General features: G+C 53.5%; 2 protein-coding genes across 3 annotated transcripts in view; both read right to left on the minus strand.

Moving 5' to 3' along the window:
• PAX3 (paired box 3) overlaps positions 1-6,407 on the minus strand; it is a 75,489-nt gene extending 69,082 nt beyond the window's left edge. Inside the window, exons 1-4 of one of the 2 annotated variants that reach the window (XM_071437472.1) lie at positions 6,242-6,407; positions 5,193-5,428; positions 3,683-3,809; positions 2,899-3,033 (exon numbers count right to left, since the gene is read on the minus strand). In XM_071437472.1, coding sequence (XP_071293573.1) covers positions 2,899-3,033; positions 3,683-3,809; positions 5,193-5,428; positions 6,242-6,326 — 583 coding nt within the window. In that variant the 5' untranslated portion in view covers positions 6,327-6,407. Of the gene's footprint in view, positions 1-2,898; positions 3,034-3,682; positions 3,813-5,192; positions 5,429-6,241 lie in introns of both variants that reach the window. The other variant, XM_071437471.1, reaches the window with a different exon arrangement.
• Positions 6,408-17,688: 11,281 nt separating this feature from the next.
• On the minus strand, positions 17,689-22,056 carry RNF228 (ring finger protein 228). The gene has a single exon (XM_071437477.1). The coding sequence runs from the start codon at positions 21,673-21,675 to the stop codon at positions 20,830-20,832; it is 846 nt and encodes a 281-aa protein (XP_071293578.1). The 5' UTR covers positions 21,676-22,056; the 3' UTR covers positions 17,689-20,829.
• Positions 22,057-23,685: the final 1,629 nt, after the last annotated feature.

Here is a 23,685-nt window from a genome sequence, read left to right on the forward strand (position 1 = left end):
ATCACGTTTCCATTTTCTCTAATCCCACTCTGCTGTAAATACTCCCTAAATCTTGAATTAGCTACTATTAAAATGACAACTCTTGTCCTTGTTCTTGGAAAAAATGCCAGTCCTTGAGCCACCCAAAGGCCCATGGCGAGGAGGGGATTTCAGGCAGTGCCAGTGAAAGTCCAGCACTAATGTGTGCTCCCGAGCAGAAAAGCCATCATGAACAGCCTCAGCAGTCACTTTCTGACCTATCCCACAGCCTTCCCTGGCACCCAAGCTCCAGGATACACCTCAAGCCCCCAAGAACAGAGCTACAAAAACTCCTCATATTGCACAAAACCCCGCACTTTCTTCCCCTCAGTAACGTAGAGCACTCAGTGCTGAGCTGGCACTGAGGGGTTTGCTGCCCAGCACATGGACACCCTTTGGACATTCTGTAAACAACCCGAGTGTCAGAAGGGCATCTGAGCTGCATTGCCAGCAGGCACCCTCTGCCACAGCAGGCCTTGTAGCCAAGCTGGTGGGTGCTGGCAAATATGATCCTGCAGCATCAAAATCCTTAGGAGCACTGCCAGTTATTCTAGTAACAGACCAGGATTGTTTTTATAGGTGGAGTGAAATCAAAGCTCCTCGGCTGGCCATGGAGTTGAAGCAGAACTTTTTTTTGTTGGTCAGATACAGAAAGTAGTGGTGGGCTTCTTTTATGGTTATTCTTTTCTTGTAATGGTGTCACTGGCGTGCTGTGGCTATAGAATCACACTCCACGCAGGGCACGAGGGTGGCAACAAATGTTTTCTGGAGCAGCAGCGCGCTTGCACTGCAGCATCCCAGCCACTCCAGTAACGAGATTAAGCAACAGCTTGCTAGTCAGGGAGGGGGAGCAGACGCTGCTGTGGGGAAGAGCACACTCTCCCTCACGCTGCCAAGCCTTCCCAACCACTGTCACAGAACAGATGGGATTACCAAAGCTGCCGTTTCCACGGAACTGTCCGGTCACGTTCACGCAGCAGAAACCTGCATGCCTAGGGCAGGAGAGGACTACACTACCCCATGTAATCAAGGGGAAAATTGCTACTGATTGAACTCAAAACAAATAAAGTTAGACATTCACATCCACAGAAAGTGAAAGAGAGAGTATGTTGCAGCCTCCTCCTACGACTGTGCTGGGAGGCACGAGCGAGCCACTCTTGCAGCAAGGCATCACCAGCCCCAGTGGCTTTCCTGCAAGAATTCTGGGGCTCCCCTGGGCTGGTGGCAGGCAATGCACCCAGACACTGATTTATAATAAATCAGGAGCCCCACTTTAAAGGCAGACAGTCAAAGAACAGGAAGCTGTTTCAAAAGAGAAACAGGAGGATGGGTTGTATCGATAACAGCATTTTTTCTCTTGCTTTCTCTATTAACTACTCTTCCATAAAGCAGTGATATTATCAAGGCTTACTTATCTTCTGTTTCTAATCTCTGTCAAGAAATTGAAGAAGGCAGCAAAGCTAGACAACTAGGGCACTGAATTTAGCTATTTTTCCCTTGGTGCACAACCCTCTTGAAAAACCCTCTGTTGGATGAGATGCTGGAGGAAACTCTGGACCCATATGAGGGTAAAGAGACCAGGCAATCAAACTGTGCCTTCTACCTTAAAATCTCTAATTTTGTTAGCATCTTCTGCATGTATGTATTACACACCTCCTTGCAAACACAAACACACAGAAGATGAGGCTTCCCTGAAAGTTTTAATAACAGTTGAAAATGAAGTTTTAGGAGGGTTTAGTGGTTTGTTCTAGCAAAACAAGGACATGTCCTACTGTCAAACAACAGATTTCTGTTGTCCTTGCACAGCACCAGCATCCCTTGATGCCTAGAAATGCTATAAACATTTTCTCTCTAAAAACAGCTATTTTTTTCCACTTTTGAGAGTCCATAAAACTGCGTGGAGCATCAGCTATTAGGGGCTCATTGAATAATTCATCCCTCATTGCAAGCCCATAATGTCTTTTCTCAGCCTTTTGTGGGGCTGTTTTCTCTTCTTTTCTCCTTGAATTATAAAAAGGTTGCCTTCTTTTGTTCACATCAAGCTGCTGCTAGCTGAAGCTTTGTCTGTGCAAAGCCAAAGTGTGAGTTTCAATGGACTCCCCCCTCTTTGTTTTCCAAGTTCATCTCCAAGTGTAGATTGTGTATAGAAGGCCTTCTTTGTAAAAGCTGGAAAAGTTGTACAAATGTTTGACCAGCTCATTTGGTACTTTTGTCTCGCCTTCTCCAGCGCCTGTGCATGTGCTGGGCAGCGACTTCCACAGACAGGCGGCCGGGCCGGGCCCTGGCCTGCCCCTGCACCCCGGCCCGGCCGGGAGCCAGGCACGGCTGCGGCGGGAGCAGCAGCTGTCCCCCCGCAGCAGCCCTGCACCTCCGCCTCGTTCAGGGGCAGCCTCCTCGCAGGCCCGGCCCAAACACCAACACATGCTCTTCCCAGCAGTTTTAAGACAGAAAAAGCAAAACATGTGTCTCCTTGCCCTGTTTAGACTGCAGAGACTTGAGGCTCTGTAGGATTTTGCTGCACTGTCCCTTCTATGCGGCTGCAGCCCTTTGCTGGGTTTGGGAGAGGAGCCCCTGCACGGCTGTGGTGAGGGGCTCTGTGGCGGCCCCAACCCTCCCTGGTTCCTGAAAGCCAAACCAGCAGTGCCTCCCATCTTTGTTCCAGCCCCTGCGCCATTCCCGCACACTGCAGGGTCGCTCTGCTGGGGAGTGGGACACGATGGGATGCGGCAGCCAGGCTGGCAGGGCTCACTCGCCCTACACCTCCCGCTGGGCTGGCCCCAGGACAGCCTCTGGGAGACGGGCAGTGACAGCCACCAGCACCCGGGACCGGCATTGGCACTGGCAGGGCTCCACGGAGAGCAGGGGCAAGCGGGACTTTACCTCTTTCGCTGAGGATGCCATCAATGCTGTGCTTGGCCTTCTTGTCGCCTTCCTCCACCTCTTTCCTTTCCAGCTCAGCCTCCTCTTCCTCGCCTTTCCCAAACTTGCTCCGCAGGATGCGGCTGATGGAGCTCACTTCAGGGGGGAGTGCAGAGCTGTGACCGGCTCGTTCCCAGCAGCCCCCCGCGGCTCTCGGGCCAGCCCGGGAAGCCGAGTCCCCCCTCAGAGCCACTGGCCTGTGTCCCTCGGCCACCGCCAGTCCGGACTTAAGGCAGGCAGCCTGTCACTCCCGTCCCCGCGGGGGTTTCACGGGGCGCCGTCCCGCACCGGACTCCAGCACGGGCACAGCGGCCCCCGGGAATCTTTCTTCCCCCCGAGCCCGCATGGCGGGTGATAAAGACCCCCGGACCCCTCACAAACACTGCTCCGGCTCCTTGTGCCCCCAGCCCATCCCGCACACACCCCGCCGGCACAGGGAGCTGCTCCCCATCTCCTGCTCCCCAGCTCCGCGTCTCCGGCGAGCTCCGAGCCCTCCTGCGGCAGCAGCCCGGAGGGGACGGCGGGGAAGCGCCGGGAGGAGGAGGGGAGGGGGATGCAGTTGCGATTTAATTGAAAACACCCCGCCGAGAGCAGGAATCCTCCCGGGAGGGAGGCACCGCGTGCTAACGCCGGCCGCTCCGTGGGCACCGCTCCGGGGTGCCCGGGGCTCCGATCCCGAGGGGATGGGGCTCACCCGGCTACCGCGCTGCCCCCTCCGGGACACCCCGAACCCCCCGCTCCGTACCTGACGGCACCGAGTTGCGGTCACACACGCCGTCCTTCAGCAGCTTGTCCCGGATCTCCCAGCTGAACATGCCCGCGTTTTCCCGCTTGTATTCCTCTATTTTCTTCTCAACATCCGGCGTCGTCACCTGCTTCAGTAAAGACAAGGCGAGCGGGCACAGTCTGTGGGGCCGGGGGAGCCGGGGCTGCCGCCGCCACAGCCCCGGGGCGCTCGGAGCCGCCCGCGCCGTCGTCAGCGAGAGCCGACACCGGCCCCGCTCAGAAACGCCGATATAAAACACCCGAAAGCGGGCAGGGTAAAGAAAGAGGGACACAGAAGGTAATAACGGGCCGCATAAAACGAACACACTCCGCGTTAAACGAAACGTCCCAGAAAATCCTCCGGGGTTACCGAGAAGGTGGGACAGAGACTTCGGCACGGAAAACCCCGAATTAGGCAGCACCGGCTGCCGTGCGGCCGAGAAAATACCAGGCTGCGACCAGCGGAGGACTCCGGGCAACGAAGCTCCAGGTCAGTAAAGTTTCGGCTGAACAAAGTTTGCAGTTCCGAATAAAATTCAGCGTAATAAAAACGCATAGAAGTTCGAGTACCGGCATTTTTCTTCGGTAGCCTCGTGATTTTAAAATAAATCTAAAAACCAAACAAAAAGAACGATCTCCCGGCTGGCAATAGCCTTACGTTTGAGTAGCACGCTTATAAAAAATTACCTCTACTCCTAACACGGAAAGGAAAAGTTCGGACATGCTTCGCTACTTTAGAAGAATCAAAGAAGGAGGGGGGGGGGAGAATCTAGCAACAACTTCCAATAAAAACTCAAGCCTATACTTCACTTTAGTGGGAAAGAAAAGCTAGAGAAGGAGAAGCCTAATCTTGGAGAAAAAATTTCGTCTCCGTTATTGTTAGCGCAAACTTTTCGGAGGCGTAGCTATAAATACACGCAGCTCTAGAGCAGAGAGAAAAAGTAAACAGAGCAGGAGAAGGAGCAGTAAAGAGACCGACACAAATACAGGTCGTTTTGCTGCGCTTTCAACGAAAGCGGGAGGGCCCGATCCAGCCGTGCTGGGTCAGCTCCAGCACCGGACCGATCGCGTCCCGCTCCGTCCCGCAGCCCCGAGCCCGCCTGCGCTCCTGCGGGGAAAATGAGCGTGGGGCACGCGGGGCTCTGGGAAGTCAAGTGCTCCAAAAAATGCCCTTTTCGCCCTATTTTCATTTGAGTTTTTTTAAAAATAGAATTTCCTTAATTAAAAGTATTATTATTTCCAAGAACTCCGACAATATTTTCTAAACTCGGGAAGTTTGAGAGCAACAGGTGGGGACACGGCGGGGGTGCTGCGTCCCATGAGTGTCTGCGCCCACCCTCGGCCTCGCACGGTCCCCCGACCCTTCCGGAGGCCGCCGTCCCCACTGTAAACCCCGGTGCCGACCAGCCTGGGCCGTGTCCCGGTCGGAACTCGCTCCCCGCCACCGCGACTGGGGTTTGCCCGGTTCCGGGCGGGCGGGAGAGGCTCACCTTGGGCTTGCTGCCGCCGATGGCCCCCGGTCGGATGGAGCCCGTCTCCTGGTACCTGCAGAGAATTTTGGAGACGCAGCCGTGGGACACTCGCAGCTGGCGGGAGATGACACAGGGCCTTATGCCATGGTGGGCCATCTCCACTATCTTGTGCCGGATATGGTTGGGTAAAGGCCTGCCATTGATAAACACTCCTCCGAGCTGATTGACTCTGCCCTGGCCTAGAGGGGTAGAGACTAGAAAAGGAGGGAAGGGAGGCAGGGGGGTAAATGGCGTTAACGTCTCCTTCGGATCCTGCTGCGTCTTTTTATTTTTTGTTGTTGTTATTGTTACTATTTTTTTGTCTTTGCTTTTCTATAAAGCAACTCACCCCCGCCCGCCCCGCCGCGCACCCGGGGTCCGCAGCTCCCGGGGCGACCCCGCCGCCGGCCCGGCGGGCAGGGCAGGGAGGCGGCCGCGGGCTTCACCTGTTGCACTCAGCCGGAGCCGGCTTCCAGAGCCCGCCTGACTCCGGCGGAGAAAGGGGAAGCGCTGCGGGAAGGCCGCAGTGTCCCCGGGAGCGGCGGTGGGAGCCGCGGCCGCCGCCCGTCCTGCGTCGGGCACGGGCCTGGCAGTGCCGGCGCCGCGGGGCCCTCACACCGCCGCTGCCTTCAGAGCGGCCACTCGCAGCGGCCCGACCCACGGCTCTCAACTTCCTTTCGATTCGCATTGCTTTTACCCGAATTTAATTTTTTTCCTAACTTTTCCCCAACTTTGGGCTCCCCAAACCACCCCCCTTCACTCCATAAGAGAACCGGGGCCGGCTGTGCTGCCGAACTCCCGCTCGCGGGCCGGGCCGCTCGGGGGTGCGAGGCCGGAGCTGCAGCGGTCCGAGCCGTGCCCGTCCTGGGACAAGCCCTGCTCTGACAGCCCAGGGGGAAGCCGGGCGGCTGTCCTGGAAGGACTCCGTGCACCAGTTCTGGCGGGCCGGGGGGGCCGCTTTGTTCCGGCGTCCCGGCACGGAACGATTATCCCTTTCCCGACCGGGAGCGGCACAGGCGCGGCCTTACCTTCCAGCGGGAACCCGCTGCGGGGATAGTTCTGCCCGGCCCCGGGGCGCATCATCCTGGGGACAGCTCCGGCCAGAGTTGTCATCGCAGCGGCAGCGGCCGGCAGGGTTATATCCAGGTGAGGGCTGATCTAGGGGAGACCCGCGCTGTCAGCGGGCCCCGCCGAATCAGGAGCGGTCCCGGAGGGGGTGGGGGATGCCGCCGAGGGGCGGGGAGGAGGCAGCTCCGCCGCTGCCCCTTTGTCAGTGACCCGCGCTGCCCCGCACCGGGAGGGCAGGGGCCGGGCCGGAGCCCCGCCGGGCTGGGCGCGGGGAGGGCGGGCGGGCGCGGGGCGGGGGGCGGCGGCGGTGTCCCCGGTGCGGCGGGGAGCGGCGGCCGCGGGGCCGGGAGCATTTATCGGCTCCGTGCCCGGCGCGGCTCGGCGGCGGCGCCGCCGCGATTGGCCACCGCCGTCCGGCCCGGCCGCGCCGCCCCCGCTGATTGGGCGAGCGGCGGCTCTCGCCCATCGGCCCGGCCGGCGCGACGGCGGCGCGGCCCGACCGGCACCGGCACCGGCACCGGCACCGGCACCGCTCGGCTCGGCTCGGCTCGGCTCGGCTCGGCTCGGCTCGGCTCGGCTCGGCTCGGCTCGGCACGGCAGGACACGGCCCCGCGCTGACCCTGCGGGCAGAGCCGCGCTGGACCCTTTCCCCGCAAGCGGAGGGCGGCCGGGGATGGGGATCTATTCGGTACCCCGACGGCCGCCCCAGCCCCGGGAGAGAAGCACCAACCGGGCCGGCCCGGACATCGCACCCCTCAGGACCTCGTGTCACTGCGGGACTCCGCGGGACAGCACCCGCCTGGCTGCCACGAAGCCTTTTGTCTCCTGGCTCCGCTCCCCGAGCATCAGCGGCGGGGTGGGGGCAACAACATTTTTAATTTTAAAGAAAAAAAAATGCTCCTTTATTCTTTTCTTTTACTTATTTACTTTGAACCGAAATCTCTCCGTCCAGAAGAAACATCTCTGGAACAAATGGTGCTCACTGTTTGGAGAGGAAGAGCTGCCAGTGAGATCTCCGTGGGGATGTCTGCGTTTAAAAACCAATGGGACAAGGGTGTCCCTGCGTTTCACGCGTGTGCGTGAGCGTTTATATGTGCATGGGTGCGAGGCGGTGCATGTTAAAGTCTTACTAACAAGCGTTTGTTCCCAGGAATTTATTGTAGTATTCAAACTAAACTGCTGGAAAAATAAAAGAGGTAAAGTCTGCCTCGGAGCTGGAGTGCCCACAGCAGGATATGACGCCAGGAGTGTTGTAAAGACTGTCTGTCCTTAGAGAAGGTACCATTGTGCACGGCCTTTTATTTATAACTTGGTAAGTGCCAGCAAACTCGCCTCCTTTACACTCCGAAGTGCCAGCCCGGCTTTCCACAGGGCTTTTTATTTGCAATCGTCTATTCAGGAACTGTCACTCCCGAGCTTCAAGTTATTCAAGACCTTAATCAATCAAAAGGATGAGAATCGCTCAGGTTTCCTCCTTTGAAATGAAGGGGAAAAATGTTTTCTGGGCTCCCAGTCCACGTTCCCTTTACGAGCCGGACGATCGTCGCGGGGCCGGGGCCGGGGCCGGCCCCAGGGTGGGCGGGGGTTCGCGTTATTTAGGCAGAAATCCGGAGCCTCAATAATAAACGAACCGGCCGTCAAGGGACCGGCAGCAGCACGGCGCGGGCCCCGGGGAAACTCGGAGTTTGCATCGGGCTCCGCTCCGCACTGAGGGACGAGGGGTCCGCAGAAGAAGCGGCACCCACTGCCCGCCGGGGTCCCTCTGGCCCGTGGTCCCTCTCTCTCCAGCCCCATGCGCCGGCCACCAAACTGAGTGGTTTCCCTCGCTTTCAAATGCACACAGACAGACCCAAACACCGGGTGCTGCCCGGGAACGCTCCCGCACCCCGAGGAAGAGGCTGGCAGGAAAAGTTCACGCTCAGTGAAAATCAGCGTGTATTTCACAAAGCGTTTGTGTCTCACAAACCCCGCGGTGGCCGGAGCTCTGGGAAACCCGTTAGCGAGCCCTATGGGAGCCCAGTCCGGTGAGAGCCGGGCCGAGCCGGGCGGCGGAGCGCCCGCGGCAGGCGGGGAGCGGCCGGGCCCGTGGCGCGGCCGGGCCGGGGCGGCGGGAGCCGTGCGGGCCGAGCCCTCGTTCCACGGACCGCGCCGCGCCACTCGCCACGCGCCTTTTACTGGAGGGGAGAAGTGGGTAGAAGTGTTACTTAAAAAAAAGAGATTAAACTCCTTAGGGTTTAATTCTCGCTGGGGAGCCCCGCGGCGGGGAGCAGGGCCGCACGAAGTGCACCCGGCGCTAACAGCATCCCCCCGCCACCTCACTCCCCACCGGTGCATGAGAGCAGAAACCCTCCCTTCGCGACGGGTGCCATCGTGATGCTGTGGGCAGTAATCCTCGTCCACGCCAGGAGGGGTGCGAACTGGGACTGTCTCGACCCCTCACCCACGGAGGAGGAGGAGCGGAGCCCCTCATCCCGGCAGGAGAGCCAGCCTGGGCAGTGTTTTCCAGCTGCTTCCCCTCTCCTTTAACGCCGCGCCTTCGTGTGCGTGCCGCGTGGTTTTGCGCGGAGCCGGTGTCGCGCCCGGGGCCGCCCCAGGCCCATCCCGTGCCGGCCCTGCCGCAAACCCTCTCGGCAGCTCGGAGCTGCTCCCCGCGATCGTTCGGGGATGGAGCAGGGCCTGGACGCTTCCCCCGACAGGGCTGGCGGCTCCCGCAGCTCCAGTTCCCCGTTCCGCGCCCGGCCCCGTGGGGCTGCCGTGGCTCCCGCAACCCCCGCGCGTCCCCGCAGCCCCAAAGCCGAGCCGCGCTTCCCCAGGACGGGCTCGCCTGGACGGCAGGGAAAAGCCGTGTGAAACCCACCTAGTCTCGCCCTCGCGGTCCTGCGCTACCAGACACCAGTGCCCCGCGATGAAACAGCCTCATCTTCCCGCACGGGAACTGTGAAAAATTCAAGGCAAAAAGATTAGGCACGAACGCCTGGCCCCGCTCCTCCCTCCCCTCCTCGCCCCCACCCCCATATTACAGTCCTTTAGGCCAGCAGAGATGATTTCACGGTTTTCCAGTGGAAATAGCTAAAAACGCTCCTGCTAATTACAGAGCTCTTCCAGGCCAGGTGCACTTTTAATTGGATTAGTAAGTGCTCTATATTAAACCTGCAGCACATCAAATGGACAGTGAAAATTAGAGCTATTAAGAACACAGGCAATCATTTCTGAACGATAAACAGTGTTGGTCTCCCCTCTATTAGAAATAAATCAATTACACTGTTTCCGGTTTTGCGTGCACAAATTCATTTCTCATACGGGTTTCGAAGCGAAGTCCCCGGTTATTTCCAAGGGAGGTGGAGAGGAGACTACACAGTTTGATACATAAAAAGTGTGCTTGGAAAAGGGAAAGGAAAGGAAAGGAAAGGAAAGGAAAGGAAAGGAAAGGAAAGGAAAGGAAAGGAAAGGAAAGGAAAGGAAAGGAAAGGAAAGGAAAGGAAAGGAAAGGAAAGGAAAGGAGGGACAGGTGGAGAGAGAAAGTGGAGGAGGGAGTAGGAGAGAAAAAAAGAGAAAAGGAAAGAAAGAAAACCGAAAAACACCAACACAAAAAACCCTCAGAAAGAACGAAGGAAATCAGGGCTGGCATAACTATTGAGTATGGACGCCTGTAACTGCTGTTTCTCCACGCTGTCCTCGCCACAAACACCTAAAAAAAAAAAACCCTGGGTTAGGGTCTCCGGCCGAGGACGACCTCAGGGCTGCCCGGTTCAGCTTCACCCTCTGCCTCACAGCTTTCCCTTCACACAGCCTCTTTCCCCCTCCCTCAGAGCGAGCGGGTGTGTGTGTGTTTGGGGGACCCTCTGCCGCCCGCTCACGGCCTCCCGGACGGGGCAGAGCCGGGAGCCGCTTCCCGCCGGAGAGGAGCGTGTGCCCGGCGGGATGGGCAGCTGGGCTTGCGGGGCTGCGGCTTCCAGGGACCGCTGTCCGGCCCCGGCCGTGTGCTCCGCGTTAGGGGGGTCCTTCCCCGCCGCAAGCCAGGCGTGGGGACATGCGAGCGCTGCCCCGGACCAGAGGCGCGTTAAGCCAAACCGGTACCGACGGGCTCGGACGAGAGTGACCCCCGTAGGACGGCGAGTTGTAAAATGCCACAGAAGAGAAACTTCAATACTGTTTAAGAAACTCGGCATCAGCGTAACATGAACGGTTATTGAATCGCTGCTTCGAGAGGGGACGCGATGGGCAGTGCCGGGGATGGTGGGACGGAGAAGAGGGGCAGGTAGGGAGGCAGCAGGTGGTGGCATCCCGCGACACCCCGCCGCGACAGCCCACGGCCACAGCGACAGGCAGCTCCGTGCAGCCCAGCCTCACCCTCAGAAATCAGCTCCGCCAGGGAAAGCCGCTCTGTGCCCTGTTTTCGCACATCGCCCCTCCCGTTTATGGACCCAGAGGTGTCCGGGGACATCGCTCATCGAGCCGGGGGTTGTGAGGGACGGAGCCCCGCGCCGTGCTCTGGGGCAGCCACCGGGGAAGAGCGGCGGGACGGGGAGATGGGACCGGCGGGACGGGACGGTGGGACCGGCGGGACGGGGCGATGGGACCGGCGGGACGGGGAGATGGGATCGGCGGGACGGGGCGATGGGACCGGTGTGGGACAGGACGATGGGACCGGCGGGACGGGACGGTGGGACCGGCGGGACGGGGCGGTGGGACCGGCGGGACGGGGCGGTGGGACCGGCGGGACGGGGCCGTGGGACCCGTGGGACACTTCCCCGATCGCCAGGCTGTAAGGCTGGAGGGAAGCAGCCGTAGTTTAGGAGGGGAAAGCAGCCTCTCGGGCACCTTCCCTGGCCCCCAGAGCCCCGCGGTGCGAGGGCAGCGGGGCCCCTCCGCCCCGGAGAGCCCCGGATCGCGGCCGATGCCCTGGGAAGGCCCGAGCCAGCGGTGGAGCGGGCAGGAGGGGCCGGCTCCTGGGCTGGCACCTGGGCCCAAACCTCAGCAATAAATAGAGACAAGTAGCCTAAAGATTCATTTTTTTTTACTGAGGGTTTTGTTTTGGGTTTTTCTTGTTTTATTATTATTTCTTTAAATTTTGTTTTATTCTTTTGTTTTATTTTGGGGTTTTTTTTGGTGGCAGAAACATAACACTATTTGGCAAAAAAAAATTACCAGCAAAGGGCCGGGGAGATTAACATTTGGAAACTTATGAAATGTAATCTGCATATCCAATTGATTCCCAGCATATCAGTTGAAAGGATAAAGATGCGTATCTCCATGATGGATATTGCATTAATAGGCACATAAATAAAGGTTGAAAAGTCATCACTGAAAGCTTTGAACCTTTTTCCATCGCTTTTATGTCCCATCCGCACGTTTCAGCACCATCCTTTTTTTTTTTTTTTTTCCTTTTTGAGTTGTTACGTTTTCATTAATTTACAGCCACAGTACGCCTGGCAGCGGGAGAAGGGGCAGCTCAGTACGAGAGGAGGGTCTGCAGAAGGCCAGGAATAGGGGAAATAGGGGACAGAACACCCCCGATCCCCCGAGCCGAGTCCGGGACCACTCTCGAGCTCGGCTGGCCGGGCCGAGGGGAAAGGAGGGCACCCTGCCCCTGTCACTCCTGAGGAAGAGCTTCCTCCGAGGGGTGCATCCCCGGGGATCGCGTGTGCCAGCACCGCGGACGGAAGAGAAATCTGCAGGGGAACGGCAAAGTATTTCCGTGGTGGGAAGATCCGAGGTAGAGCTCATCGCAGGGGCCCCGAAGGGAGCCGTGAGAGGGAGCAAACACCCAGGGGTGAGAGGTGGCCCCGGGAAGGGCCGAAATCCATCCCCCCGTCAGCGGCGAGGCTGCCCGTGGGCGAAGGCCGCCCTCTGTCTCCCTGTAAACTGGCAATAAATACAACATTTATTTCACTAACTCCTCACCTTTCTGATTGCTACCAGATCCTGCAGTAAGCGATACTACAGCTGCCACTCCGCACCCCCACGTGCCCTCCGAGCCAGGACAGGGACACATCTGCGCTCCTGGCAGTGGCTGCGGGCCCCGGACCGCAGAGCCCCGGCTGGGAAGGGACCGTCCTTCCCTGCCAAGAGACGGGAGGGAAAGGCGGCGTAACTCATTTATTTATGGCTTTCAATGTTGCCATCGAGCTCGGGTGCGTGTCAGAGAGCGGCCGCAGCGCTGTGTCCCCGCCGGGTCCCCGCACACACCTCCTCCGCAGTTAACGGCCCCATTTCCAATCCTCGTTCATCACCTGTAAAAACACCAGAGATTGTTAATCCCAGCAGTGTCACAATGGATTTCCATCGGGAGTTTCGCCGCAGCAGAGACCATGAGGCTGTAGCAACACGAAGCTCGGACCGTCAGATATATTTGCCTGCGGAACAAGGGGTTTGCACAGCGGCTGGAGAAACGAGGAACACCCGCGGCCCTGTGCGACCCACTCCGGGTCTGCCAACAGACAGGCATCGGCAGGCACCCAGCACTCCATCTCAAAGGTCCCAAATGTCTCCCGGGACATTCTTACTTCCCTCCCTGTTTCCTCGCCCTCCGTCCAATACGATTGAGCCAGGAATCAACGATATTAAGGGAGAAGCGGCCCTTCTAGCACAGACATTGAATTCATTAATCGGTATTTTGCCCACAGCTATATGATTTCACCGGTTATTCTTTTAAAGACGAACTGAATTAAAATTTGGGAAAGGATAAGGAGAGTGAAAAAGAGAGTGAAAAAGAGAGTGAAAAAGAGAGAAAATGAGAAAGAGAAAAAAAAAAGAAGAAAATGAGGAAAGAAGAAAGAAGGAAAGAAGAAGGAAGGAAAGAAGGAAAGAGAAAGAAACCACGAAGGAGGGGAAAGACCGGAGAAGGGTCTTGTCGGTGCCGGGGCTGCGGCCGTGCCCTCCGCTGGGGCAGCGGGCAGGAGGCGGCCAGCTCCAGCCCCGGCTCCAGCCCCGGCTCCATCCCCGGCTCCATGCCCCGGCTCCATCCCCGGCTCCATCCCCGGCTCCATCCCCGGCTCCATCCCCGGCTCCATCCCCGGCTCCATGCCCCGGCTCCATCTCCCGGCTCCATCCCCGGCTCCATCCCCGGCTCCATCCCCGGCTCCATGCCCCGGTTCCATCTCCCGGCTCCATCCCCGGCTCCATCCCCGGCTCCATGCCCGGCTCCATGCCCCGGCTCCAGCCCTGGCTCCATGCCCCGGCTCCATCCCCCGCTCCCGCAGTGGGCACTGCCCATCCCCGCGCGGGGCCGGGAGCCGGCTGATGCCGCTGTTTTGCCTTTTCCTTCTCCGCCATCCATCCCTGGAGTACAGGGATCCCGCTTCCCAGCTCCCGTCAGTGCCAAGCGCTCACTTGCAACGCCACAGCATCCCCGGGTTAGCAGAACGCAGCGGGGCAGACACAGCGAGAGCTGCGCGGCTTCGGGGCACCCTCGGGGGGCACCTCCCGGTCACAGCTCCCGCAGCGAGGCCAGAGCTGCTGCTCGGCCTCGGGCCACAATTCAACAACTGCCCACGAAAAATACAGAACTTAGGGTGTTCATTTGTTGGTCTTGTTTGTTTGGTTTTTTTTTCCTGTTTGTAGGATTTTTGTTTTTTGGGGTTTTTTGTTGTTTGTTTGTTTGTTTGTTTTTTCCGGGGGCAACAGACCTAATTAATATCTGGATTAATATATTAGTATAATCATCACCAACGACAGACTTTTCCCTCCCCTTCAGAAAGAAAGCAGAAGGAACTTACAAACTAGAATGTCACCTATTTTCCGAGCAATGTTGATACTTACATAATGCAGGGAGATCTAAATTTATTATCACATAGAAAGGTTTGCCACCTAACTAGAAGAAAGTGTGTTTTCTATTTTATGGTATCATTTAATTTACTTTGGAATTTTCAAAATTTTCAGATTTTTTTTTTTCACAGAGGAATACTTTCTTTCTCCTAATATTAATTGTCCAACTAACAAGTCCTTATTTTCCACATGGAAACCAAAGTGGCATTATTGCTTACTATTAGTTTTTCTAAGTCATAAAAAGTTTCATTCTTCCCATTTTAAAGGAAAGCAAATTTTGACCTTTATCTCTCTCTTCACTCCTCAAATTTCACTCACGAAAACAAAAAAAATTAAACAAACAAACAAAACCTTAACCAAAACCCAAATGCTGTTGTTGCTATTTATTACTAATAAAAATATCCCAAAATAATAACTACAATGGATTTGTTAGATTTTGCTAAACTTTCAAACAGTTTAGAGGCAGGATGGGGAAACGTAGCTTACATTTAGACTTGTAATGAGCTGAAGTCTAAAATTTAGGTTTCCTGATGAGTCAGAAGTAGCTTTGGGGGAGAAAAAAGAATAAGAATAATTCAAGTTCTTCCCCTCAAATTTCATAATCCAATGAGACTAATCAACCTCATGGTATTTGATTACTGTAAAAATCTTCTTAAAACAGCTGAAATATTTCTCATTTGAAGCTATTTGTAAGAGATTATGATCACCTTGATGCCAAATCTCTCAATCCGCATGACGTGTGAACAGCGCGCTGGGGCGGCTCAGGCGCGGCGCTGGGAAGCCGGTTTCAGACCCAGGTGTTTTCAGTAAGACCAGCTACAGGCAGAAGGCCAACCCTGCTCCTTCCCCGAACACAAGCAGGAGTATTTTATGCTGCATTGATCAAAGATCAGCCTAGTTGAATGTGTCTAGTATGAATGTATGAGTCCCCCATGACACAAACCATATTTTGTTAATGCAGTTGAGGCATTTCTTCCAGCTATCTCCATTTCTGCATGCACCTGGATAAAATGTGAAAGCAGGCTAAGTTGCAGGATTTTCTAGCTTTAATAAAAATGAGCCACCAAATTTAAATATCCTTCAGAAACATTAGGAATAATTGCCATGAAAAATCCATTGTTTCCTTGACCTGTTTTTAATGTGAAAGAAACACTTGTACTGTTTGTGTAGAGATTTTGCACCAAGGGACAACTGACAGGGAGCTGCCTCTGATGTGGTTTAAAGGAGAAGAGATGATCACAAGCAAATATAAGCATTTATCTTTTTATCTTTTTTCATTATCTTTTCTTTATTTTTTAGATTCTTTGGCAATATAGCATGATTAAAAAAATTGACTAACCTCCAGTCAGAAAAGCTTCTCCTCTAGACTGGTAGAACAGACAAGGACAGAAGAGTTAGAAAACATTCATAACACAGGAGAAAGGGCCATTGTGCTCAAGAGGGTTTAAGTGCACACAAGGAGCTCTGACAAAGTCAGACACATTTAATTTCACTGAATTTTAGGCTCTCAGTTTTGTGTCCATAAACATCTCTCACACCCTATTAAAAACAACTGCACTTTTATGCTTAAGCTGGCGGGTCAGAGATGGTTAAAAACCATTCCTCTGGACACACTCATGTTTGAATATTGGCTTCTCCAGCAGCTGTTAAAATTTTCAGTGCTGCAGAGAAAACACTGTTATGGGCAAGAGATGAGATTGTACCAGTCATGAGCATGAGCAAGGGGCATCAGCCCCTTCCCTTGGGATTCACCAGGACCTGAGCAAGGCTGTGAGCCCCAGGGGTGAATGCACACAGCACATACACAGAAACTGCACTTCACACACACTTCAATTCTCACTCAGTGGCTTTTGTCTGTTTGCACAACCACTAGAGCCAGCTGGAGGAGTTCTCCCACTTCAGTGGTGGGATTTAAACAGGGAATCCACATTAACTCTGTAATTATACCTGTACCTCTCAGCCCACGGTGGCTGCCTGTGTGCAGAAACTCACTCTCCTATCATACATAAAAGGTGTTTTATGTGGTAAAGGTAGCTCACACAGTGAGCTACCTTGGGATGCAAGCCTTGAAAACACACCCTGTGAATGATGATTTGAGCTACAGAGAAAAGGCATTAAGGTAAGAAGAAACGATATTTCCTTTGCACTTGTCCTTCACCATATTTAAAATTTTTTTTATAATACTTCTGCTATTTGAAGTATAAATGCCAACAGAAACTCACTTTTCAGAGTAATAGGGTTGAGATTCTCAGCCCACAGTACTATGATTAATTATGATTTTCAAAATATACTTCCAAAATGCTGTCTCAACCCAGACAAAACTAGATGGGAGGCAATCTACCAGTCACTTCAGGAAATACAGGTCATTGCTCTATTTGGAGGGATGTACAACCCAATACCCACTGCTGTTAGCTACTTTTTTATTATTTGGATTTGTGCTGAATTTCAAATTATCATAAATATGAGAGTAACTGCTATGCTGCTTTATACATGATAAAACAGAAAATTCTATCCATAAACAGGCCTTGTAACCAATTAACTAGACAATATTCCTTCCATGCATTTATGAAACACTTCAGTGTTTTTCTGTCAAACCTGCCTTTCCAAGATGAATACCCACTATTATATAAATGAACATTGTGTGATTCTTTACTCCTTGTGAGCTAGCAGTAAAAAAATAAATATAATTTCTTGTCTGCGACCACAGGATTTATTAGAGACACTTTCAAAAAGAGAGCAGAAATAACTGTGTCACTGAAGGTGCAGGATTAATATTAAAAACATAATTGTTTTTAAAAAATTGAACTCTCAAGCACAAGTTACACAGCAGGACAACATTAAAGAAGCTGTGGTAGTGATCCTCCTAATGCATCCCCAAATATTGTCAAAGGCAGAACCTGCCCACAAATAGCACATATTGATCTTTCTCCTGCAGCTGCTGTTTGGTCCAGTGAGAATTTTCCTCCAGCAGAAGGTGCCACCTGTCCCAGGTGAGACAGAAAAGCCCAGTTTGCAGCACATGATTACTCACCCAGGCTGTGTGCTGTGCCCCTGTTTGTCCCTCCTTCTCTTGCTCTAACATGACTGACATCTGGCAGCCTATTCCAAATCTCAAACTTCACATTTGATCTTCCCATTCAGAGTCCAGTACACTTCAGTTAGGCAGAGGAACTGGGGATTATTGCCACAAAAATGTTAAGATCTTTAGGCACAACAGGAAACTACAGATCTTTCAGAGTTCACCCAGACTGTGATCATGGAGAGGTCAAAATTTTTTTGAGAAAGCATCAGACCTTTGTTTCTTTTCTTGGTGTTTCCATTTCTTGTGCCTCAGACTGAGTAACACAGGGAAATACTGCACAGTAGAAAAAAAAAAAAAAAAACAAAACAAAAAACTGAGTGCAAGAAAAAACCCCAGCCTGTAGCTTGTATTTCCCATGATTTCTCCCATGGTGTTGTGGATTACCCTGTCTTCCCTGCTTTCCCACAGAGAGCCCCAAAGTGACACTTCTCCTGCAAGTTGTGTGGATTGTGTGACTGATGCACAGTCCTGCTGCATTTCTCTGTGTGGTTTTAAACAACCAGAACACACAAGTGTTGTGACTGAAATATCTACAACAATAAAACACCACCAGCCATGCAGATTTTATCTTTCTGTATTTTTACTTAACTTTTTTCACTGAAACTTGAGCAAAGTTTGGCTTTGGACAAGCAATCTGTACACTCAAAGGAACCCAAAATACAAATATAATACTGGGATTCTACAGTAGCCAGAGATTTATACAATGCATGATTTTTTTTTAACTGGTACTGTGATGTGGATCCAGACTAACGCTCCTGAAACCTGTGGAGTTTCCCAAAATTTGTGTAAGCAGAGAGAAGGATTTGGCATAAGATCAGACTGTCCATTTTAATTTGGCTCTGATATATTTTTAAATATATGAGTAAGAACCTGATATGTAATATGATCATTCAATGTGAATAAGCCTGAAAATCCTGTTTAGGCCTGTGATCTTCAACTTTTTGTAACGTACCAACCTCTAAATGCTTTAAAGTTGACCCTCACACAAAAGATTTAAGTTTCTGATGATCAGTTTGCTTTTCTTACTTACCTTTTTCAGCTCTTTAAGTAGTCCATGGATCCCAGTTGAAACCATTGGTTTAGTCAAAATGGCAAATACTGTTTACAGAGAAAAGGCAAGAATAAAACTATGATGTGGAAAGTAAAGAAAAAGATGGAGTATACAGTCCTTCCTGTGATCAGTATTTCAGCTCCATACCATCTTCAGTGGGACAGCAGCTCCCACACCCATTCATTCCCACCTGGGAGGAGCTCACTGGTGTGCCCCCAGTGCTGGCAGCACCCCTGGCACACCCAGCAGCTGCCTGCAGCCCAGGCCTGCAGGACTAAGGCAAAGTAAAGGAAAGAGCTGTGCAGGGAGCCCCAGCTGAGCTCCAGGAGCACTCAGAGCCACCCCTGACCCCCATGAGACAGAGCTGGAGTGGTGACAGCTGGCTGGGCTCACCTGCACTGCCAGGTACTGGAGCTGACCGGGCTGAACAGAGCTGCAGACACACACACTGCATTTGCAGGAGAAGCACAACAAGGGAAATCATATATTGGTGCATATGATGTACACATGTACATATTTGATATATTTATTTTTCTTAGAAAACATTGCTGCTGTTTATGTCCATTAATTTACATATATTTATTCCTACTACAGTATCATTTACAATAATACTTTCACTTCTATAGCACCTCCTCTTCAAGGATCTCCAATTGCTTAAAAACATTAATAAATAAAGCCTCACATCTTGCCTGTGAGGTAGGTCAATGCTATTATCAAACTTTACAGATGCATTAACTGAAGAACAGAGAGGTTAAGGCCCAAATTTTCAAATATTTGTACCTGAAGTCAAGCACCTAAATTCTCATTTAGATGCTTAAATAAAAGTCTTGTGATTTTCTTTGGTGCAGAATATCTACAACTACTGCTGAAGTCAACAGGGGCTAATGGTCAGGCCTGATTTTAGGAGGCATAACCTTTTAGACAGCTAACAAGCGACTCCAAGTTGGAAAACACTGGTCTAAATACACAAATCTCAGTCAGAGCCACAGTTGATCCCAGTAATTTATCTCCTCAGGGCCTTTATATTATGATACACAACTTTAAAAGGCTGGTGTGGATCTTTTTCAATAGACATAAGTGACACAAAAATCATCTAGTGTTTCCACAAACTGCGTCCTTCATCAGAGTCTGTACAAATACCGCTTGGTTTGTGGGGTTTCTTGGGTGTCAGGGGGTTGTTTTTCACACATTTGTGATAATCAAGACATTGCACAGCACACACCACTTGTGCAGTCATGAAACACAGCACACATCTTCACCTGCTGTCTTTACATTTCTACAGAGTCAATTTCTTTGCACTTGTGATAGACAGAAGTGATCAAGTAAAGGTCTATTAAGAGGATACTTGTCAGAATATCATGCAGACAGCTTGCAAAATACACATACTAAAAGATCACTTTTAAAATTCTTGAATTGTTAAGCACGAAAATAATTACCTCATTCCATTACAGTACTGTGTAGAAACACGGAATAAGCAGCATTATCTTATTCCCAATAGAATAGATTATAACAACTAATTAGGTTTAAAAAATTCAGGCACCAAATGAATTATCCTGCAACATAGAACAGTATCTATATAGAGTGCTCTCCTTAATATACTACAAAACCAGCTGTATGGCAATGTTTTTCCATTTCATATTATGAACATTTTGTCACATTTCAAAGACACCTTTGATGTTCCAGCCTCACAGAACAAAACCGTTTTCTATTGTCCGTTACAGAAACTCCCAACACAGAAGATAAACTTGCCCAGAGGGAAACCCATTGTCTTACTACAGCTACCTCGACCGAATTTTCAATCACAAATTACACTACTGCATTCGACTTTTACAGTGAAGCTGAAAGTCCATACTTTAATGTGGGCTCCTCTCACCACATACAAATTGAAATCAGTGAAATATTAATCCCTATGACAGGAGGCTCTTAGCTCTATTTTAGAGCTCCATTAATTAAATAATCGCCCATAAATTGTTTCAAGTGCTCAATGTAGTGTTTCAGTCTCCCACATTAAATTAGAATTTCAAAGAATTAAATAATACAGCTTATTTTAAGCAACCATCAGAGGGCTCAACAGCCTTCTAATAAAATTATAATGAAACCATACTCAGTACACTGTAGGAAACTTTGGCTCAGTCTCTTTTAAGATAATACACTTCTGTTACAGCTTCTTCTATATGTTAACTTGGTAACGTCATAAAAGGGAAAATACAAAGCGCATTCAACATCGTGTTCCTGTTCTGCTCCTAACCACAGTGAACCTCTCCAATTATCTTCCAGGTGGGGGCAACAGTAAGCCAGTTTTCTTTAATCGCGACCGTGTCCTTCTGCATCAGGAGCTCAGCACCCGGGATGCGCTCCCGCAGAGGCGGGGACCGCGCACATCCCGAGCTCCAGCTCCCCAGGGAGGCCTTTCCAGCCATCTCTGCCGGCAAGGCGCGCCCTGCCCTCCCTCCTGAGCGGCCGGACCCTCGCCGGGTCACCCTGCAGCCCGTCCGCACCGCCTCGGGCCGTGCCAGCGCCGCGGGGCTCACCGTGACACGGGGCCGGGGCCGCGGCAGGGCCGGCACCCGTCACCCCGCGCCGCCCGTGCGCTCACCCCCGGCCGGGGCTCCCGGAGCCCGGCCCGGCCCCGCTCGGCTCCGCCGCGGCTACGTGTCGCTCCTGCGGGCGGCCCGGCCCCGCGCCGAGCCGTTGGCCGTGGCCCCGCCGGTGCCCGCCTCGGGCCGGTACTTGAGCCAGCAGATGAGCCATGTGACGACCACGGAGAACAGGGCGAGGATGCTGGCGACCGACAGGCAGATGGGCCCCACCGGCGAGGGCGATGCCGCGGCGCCGGGCGCGGCGTCCCCGCCGTACTGGTTGACGAAGATGAGGCCGGTGAAGAGCAGCACCACCATGGAGAGGAAGGAGACGACGACGCACACGCAGCCGGCGCTCAGCGCCGCCCGCTTGCAGCTCTGGCAGCTCTCGTAGCCGCCGCCCGAGGAGCGCGGCCCGGCGGGGGCGGGGGGCGGCGGGGCGAGCGCGGCCGCCGCCTCCCGGGCGCGGGGCGGGCGGCGGGGCGGCAGCGGCGGCAGGCGGTCCTGCGGCACCGGGTCGCGGGCCCGCAGCTGCGGCGGGCAGGCGGCGGCCAGCTTGGTGTTGACCGGGAGGCCGTGGACGCGGTGGTCGGGCAGCGCCGTGCGGTGGCGGCAGAGCGGGCAGGCCAGGGAGCCGCCGGGCGAGCGCCCCGGGCCCGGCTCGGCGCCGGCGGCGGGCGGATGCTGCGCGGCGCGCAGGTGCAGCTGGCTCAGGCACTCCTGGCAGAAGGTGTGCAGGCACTCCAGCAGCTTGGGCGCCCGCCGCTCCAGGTCGAAGTAGTTGTAGCAGATCTTGCACTCGTAGTCCTCCGAGCTGGGGGCGGCGGCGGCCGCCGGCGGCGCCGCCACCGCCGCCTCATCATCGTCCCGCCGCCCGCCCTGCCCTACGCCGCCCGTCTGCGCCGGCTCGGCCATAACATCTCGCCGGAGGGGGACGGAGAGCCGCGGAAAGGCGGGGAGCGCCGGGCCGGCCCGCGGGGAGCCGGGGCAGCCGCGACCCCGCCGCCTCCTGGCCGCGCCCGCGGGCTGCGGCGGGGCCCGGCGGGGAGGGCGGGGGACGGAGGGAGGGCCCGGCCGCCTGCCTGCGTCGCCCGCCGCGCTGGCGGCTGCCGGGGGCTGCTGGCGGCTGCCGCGGGCGGGGGGCGGGATCGGCGCCGCCCGCCCCCGGGAGCGGCCGCCGGTGCGCGGCGGCGGCTGCGGTGCCTCTGTGCTGCCCGCCCGGCGTGCGGGGCACGGCTCGGCACGGCACAAGGCACACGGCACAAGGCACACGGCACACGGCACGGCACGGCCGTGCGGCGGCGATGCCGGGTCCCAGCGCCTCGCTGCTGGCTCGCCGGCGGGAGCCGCCCCCGCAGCACGACCCGGCGGGGCTCGGTGCTCTCCCGCAGTCCCTCCGCCCTGCAGCGCTGCGGGCAGCACGCCTGGGTGTCGAGCAGCCTTTCAGTCCTGGAGTGCGATTTCTTGAAGCGTTCTGTGGGTTTTAATAGTTGACGAGGATTCCCCGCTGTCAGGATGTCATGGGAACCCGCAGTTACAATGACATGACACTCGTTAGGCACGAACACGGCAGATGAAGGGTTAATATGGGAAGGCAGGGTGACATCTCTTTCATACACCGCAGCTCACAGGCTAAGTGATATTTTACTGCTTTTCGGAAAGAACATTTTGGGCACCCTGATTCTCGTTCATTGTGCACGCTGAAACATAAGAGGTCTTTTATTCCGGAAGCTGAAGGCCGAAGGAGCTGCTGATGTTGTTATTTACATCCTGACATCGCTATACAATTGAGAGCTTTCACCCAGTTTAAGGAAAAACCATCCAAACAGTGAGATACCCACAGCTGTAATGTGATATGTTAAACAACCTGATAGATTTCACTGCAACAAAGCCTGCACTGTCTCATCAGGGAACTCTCTGGAGAAACTCTTTTATCTCAGGTGTAGCAGAGGCCATAACAGTGATTATTTCTCTCTGTAGTTCTGAGGATAGCTCTAGGCAAGTAAGGCCCTTGTTTCAGGTACACTGCCTTGCCTTGCTGTCTTGCTAAAGCTCCATCTTGGGCAAATCAGCTCTGGCCTGAGAGCTGTGTCATCTTGGGTGCCTTCTGCCCTCCTCTGCCATGGGACATGCTGGATCAGGAGTGCTTCACAGCAAACGCTCAGAAAGCTCTCTCCTTCTCAGGGCTGTCTGTGCTAGGGCTTTGCTCTTGAGCTCTGAGCATTCTTGAAGAGCAGGGGAACCATTGTTTAGAAAGACTGACTTGTTGGAAAGATAAAAAGCAACGTATTTGTAAACTGTGATGACAGATGTGATGATTGTTCTAGCCAAAGGGGGAGCATATCTTAGCTTAGCATAAACTGAAATCATGGGCTAAAGTCATACAGTGAAAAGTAGGAATGCTCTCTGTACAGAGAGACATTGTTTTTATAATTTATCCTAAGAGATGTTTTAAAGACCTTTAAAAATGTTGGTTGTGTCTCTAAAAAAAAGAAAGAAGGTGACTTTTGTTGTTACTGTCCATAGTGCTACTTGGCCTGTGCAGTCAAAAATTACCCTTTTTTAAAGGCCCACACTGGTTTGCAACCTCAGAGCTAATCTGCCTGATGAATTTGGACTTTTTCATCTAACTCTGGTAACTTTTCTAAAATTAAATCTCATTGTATTTACTCAGGCATTCTTATATTCAAAAATGTATGCTTCTGGTAGTTTGTCTATTTTGGTTTTGGTTTTTTGTGTGGGTTTTTATTTTGATTTGATTTGGTTTGGTTTTTTTGCTTGCTACTCTTTAGCATCATCTTCCTGTTAATTGGTTCACTGTTAAAAGATGTCAGATTATCCCAGGCAGTGCACTTTTCTTTAATATTACTGCCACTTCCATAACTCTACAACTTCCAACAATTTTCAAAACCCATGAAAGTCCTC

The sequence above is a fragment of the Agelaius tricolor genome, unplaced genomic scaffold, assembly GCF_023055355.1.
Source record: "Agelaius tricolor isolate 1412-34295 unplaced genomic scaffold, bAgeTri1.0.p SCAF_12, whole genome shotgun sequence".
In the NCBI taxonomy this organism is placed as follows: Eukaryota; Metazoa; Chordata; class Aves; order Passeriformes; family Icteridae; genus Agelaius; species Agelaius tricolor.

Excerpts from the sequence above, each read along its gene's own strand:
- RNF228 (XM_071437477.1), bottom strand. The coding sequence starts at position 21,675 with ATGGCCGAGCCGGCGCAGACGGGCGGCGTAGGGCAGGGCGGGCGGCGG.